The sequence below is a fragment of the Rosa rugosa genome, chromosome 3, assembly GCF_958449725.1.
Source record: "Rosa rugosa chromosome 3, drRosRugo1.1, whole genome shotgun sequence".
NCBI lineage: Eukaryota > Viridiplantae > Streptophyta > Magnoliopsida > Rosales > Rosaceae > Rosa > Rosa rugosa.
In genome coordinates this window covers 17476804-17480981 of record NC_084822.1, presented here as the reverse complement: position 1 = coordinate 17480981, position 4178 = coordinate 17476804, and the positions used below count along the sequence as shown (strand labels likewise).

The window sequence follows — 4178 nt, the reverse complement described above, 5'->3', positions numbered from 1 at the left end:
TTGGTAATTTTTTTTAAAAAAATTGCCATGTGTCAAAATTTGAATGGATAACCTGATGACCAATTCATCAGGTTACCATTATATTAAATTGTTATATATTAAAAAAAAAACTAAAAATAAAAGGTATGAGGTAGCATGTCTCCTTCTTTAATTTTAATTTGGTTAAAATTGATTTTTAAGTTTAAAATGACGTAATTTTAGACTTAAACACAATATCCGTAGATAAAACATAATGAGTTGAATCATTGATTCATAAAATGATTAAGTCTCCATCAACTAGTGGAGCCTCTCATCCAACTTGTCAACCTTAAGAGATAACCTATAAGGGAAAAATATGCATTTCCAAAGGAAATAACAGACTAGCATATATACATTGTAGCATATATACATTGTACCACACATGTTTAATTCTATAATGTGAAGAAATGAATTTCTTGATTTGCAATATGTCAAAAACATGTTACACAAGCCAATAATAAATTTCCATGACAATTTGGAAAGAGTTTTGAGTCAAACAGAAAGCAGTGATGTTGTTGTTTTAAGATTCAACCCATTCAACACAAACTAAAGAAAGAGAAGTTGAAGAGAACTACATTATTATAACAAATACAGCTACATTAGCTATTATAATAGCCCCCATATTTTACAAACCAAGAACACAATACCACAAACTCATTGTTTTTTGCACATTAAATTATTCCTTAATTAACACCATCTAATTAACAGTGAGATTCCTCCCACCTTAGACTAATTACGCTGGCTCTCTCTGTCCCTCTTTCTTAATCCAGAATCCAAAGAATTAATCCCCTGGAGATCAGTACTGAAACATCTCTGCAGAAGCCATGATGGGATGGTTCAGATATGAAAGATTCAAAGGGTTGAAGAAGCAATCAGCACTAGGCTCAGTGAAGTTGTTGTTGCTTGAATCCTCAACAAAACCACCATGGTTTGCATTCAAGAAAGCGATGATCTCATTCAGAGACTGCAGCCTGTTGCTGAGCTCAGACACTTGGGCTCTGAGCACAGAGTTCTCAGCCTCAATGTTCATGTAATGCTGGCTTGTGACGTTGAGGCTGCTGATGATCTGGTGATTCTCCTTCCTCAGCTGAGCCATCTGCGCCGTCAGATCATCCAAGTGCTTCTGTTTCCTCATCCTAGACCTTCTTGCAGATTCACGATTCGACAACATTCTCTTTCTTTTTCTCTGATCCATCAGAGCCTGCAAGTCTTCTTCAGAGCCAGAGTTTTGAATCATGGAGGAAACAGAGGATGTTCCACTAGAAGAAGCCATTGGAAACCCAGAAACTTTTTTGCAGATTTCGACAGTAATTAAGAGTAACTCTAGACAGATAATTAGGTAAAAACAGGACCCAGATGCAGCATAAACTTAAATATATATTGCAGAGAAAATAGTAAATAATAGCTATAATATAGATTGTTTGGGGCCTATTATCAGAATTTGGGACCTATGAAACGTAGTAAAGCCAGTAGAGGAAGACAACTGAGAATGACTGAACTAAATGGGTCCTGCGCCTATATGTGGAAGATATCATACACTCGGATAGAAGGAGTTCACTCAGAGTTGGAGACATGAATCTCAAACATCAAGAACAAGAGGTTAAGCATCAAGATAAATTTCTTGAAAACCTAAACAACAAACCAAGCCCTGAGAAAGTCTGTGAACTGGGTATTTGAAAAGGCTCAAAAAACCCAAACCAGCATAATAAAGTCTGGACCTTTCTGAGATTTGAGGTCAAGAAAATGGGATCTTGACAGAAAAAAAAAAAACCCAAGAACAGCAGGATTTCAAGATGGGTTTGGTGATCTTGAACCAAGAAACCAGAAAGAACACAAGATCTCAAAGCAAAAACAAGAGCAAGGAAGCTACAGGTTTAAGCTGGAGCCTTGAGGAAACAACTATGGACCAAAGGGAGAAGAGGGCTTTGAGGGGATTTGAGAAGGGAATTTATAGAGAAAAAGGAGAGCAAATAGTGAGCATAAACAGAAATATTAAAATTGGGGAGAAAGAAATATTAAAAATGAGAAAAACAAAGTGACGAAAAAGACTTTGGAATCAAATGGTATAGAATAGTGGCGAGACATGTGAGGTGAGGAAAGAGAGGGCTTCACTCCACAACCGTCCAGATCCAGCTGGGAACCAACAATCTCATGTTTTTTGTTTTGTTTTATAGTGATGGGTGGGGAGGAAGTGAGGAAGTACGAAGGGGATTATGTCATCGAGAAAAAAAGTACAAAAGGGCATTATGGGAACCAAAAATCTTATATTACAGACAATTCTTTTACCTAAATGAAGGATTGTTTTTGTGGTAAGTCACTCGTGGGCGTCAAAAGTCTGAATCATTGGCCATTATGATCATGGAGGAAAAGATCTTGGTAGGGAACAGTGTCACGTTAACAATTCTGTCGACATTAGATGTGAAAAGATAACAAATTATGACTTAATAGTCAATTTGTTACGCTAGTTTTTACAATTTGCTACTTTATGTTTTATTTCAATCAATTTACTATCTTTTCATCATATTATTTTGTCTATTTCACTGATTAATTTGAAAATGTGGGAAAGTAAATTGTTTAATCTTGAAAGTCTAGAGTAGCAAATTTGATGGAAGGGTAGTACATTGGCTAAAATAAAATTTGAGGTAGAAAATTGATTAATTTTGAAAACCTAGAGTAGCAAATTAACTGAAATAAAACATAGACTTTGAATCACGTGATGACAAACATGATTCACCGTGCCCTTGAGCTGAAAATATTTTCTCTACCTATAAATTTATACACGCAGTCTCCATTAGTAGCAAAACAAGCTGAAGGTTTATGCTACCTAAGTTGACAAGAAGAAAAAGAAAAAGCTCTAATTAAGGAAATGGCTAATATTCCGAATGAAGAAGTCCTTCCGGACGTTATTACATAGTAGTAACAATAATACAAAATAGAATTTTGAGTATGGAGTTGTTTTTGATTTCATTGCTCTTACTCCACAATAATTTTGTTGTGACCCGAACTTATACAAAGTGTTTACTTTAGAGTTATACATTACGTAATAGGTTTTTCTATACAGTCTTTCACATTAGCATAAAATTATTGCCGCTTCTTCTTCTTTTAAAAAAAAAAAATTTGTTTTACATGATATTTTATATATCATTTGATGAATAAGTTTTTTTTTTCTATATTTTTTCTTTTTCTTTAGAAGATTGACCCCTTGACAAGATGAAGGAGTACAAGATTACCTAATTTGGTAGAAGTTTCGACATTCTCGTCGTTGTCTCCATTTTCGGTTTTTCCTCCTCCAAACTCCTCCCATTCCGGTTACCATCCCAAACGAAACACCTTCGATACTATACCATTTGCTAAATCATTTGATGTAACAAGAACGTGATACAAATTATGGTGATACTTGGTGATTCTAGTATTATTGGCATGTGCATATGCACTTCAATTTTTGTAAAAGTATCAATCTTGGGAAGACAGGCTATTACTTTGGTAAACTGTGCAGAGAGTTAGAAATCAATTAAGCTACACTGCCCCAAATGTTGCCTATTTTTTACTAATTGTACCCAGATGGATCTTTTGGTATTTTGCACTTTTGTAGAGCAAAAGCTATGTTCTAAATTTCTTTAACCATATTTATCACACTAATTCACTCTCAGAAAGAGCTTATCACAAATGTCATATATTTATGTTCACAGAGTAAATGTCATAAACATTCTCTGAAGTTTGAGTTATTCGACACTTTGATTCTTAACATTCTAAAATTATCATATTAGTACCTCAAGAGTAATCTCTGATATACTTTTAGCACCCTTCATTACTAAAACTTTTAAGTTATCCTTTTGCCAAGAGTATTTTTAGTATTGCTCCCTCTATCTCTCCCGCCACAGATCTATCATCGTCTTGATTGAGATAATTAGTCACTGATCAATATTAATATAGGCAAAACAAGAAGACAAAAATATTAATTAACTAACCTAAGTGAGAAAAAGACAAAAATACCCTTAGTAAAGTTTAGGAGTTAACGGTATTATTAAAAATAATTCAGAGATTAATTTTAAAGTACTAATGTGATAATTTAAAATGCTATAAACCAAAATGTCGAATGACTTAAATTTTGGAGAATGTTTGCGATACACACTCTATATTTTGAATTCTTAAATTAGCAA

At 33.9% G+C, this 4178-nt stretch overlaps 1 protein-coding gene across 1 annotated transcript; it reads right to left on the bottom strand.

Annotated features, from left to right (window-relative positions):
- Window positions 1-569: 569 nt before the first annotated feature.
- On the bottom strand, window positions 570-2033 carry LOC133738310 (bZIP transcription factor 44-like). Its single transcript, XM_062165822.1, has one exon. It carries the CDS (start codon window positions 1289-1291, stop codon window positions 815-817), a length of 477 nt encoding a protein of 158 aa, XP_062021806.1. The 5' UTR covers window positions 1292-2033; the 3' UTR covers window positions 570-814.
- Between the last annotated feature and the right edge of the window lie 2145 nt (window positions 2034-4178).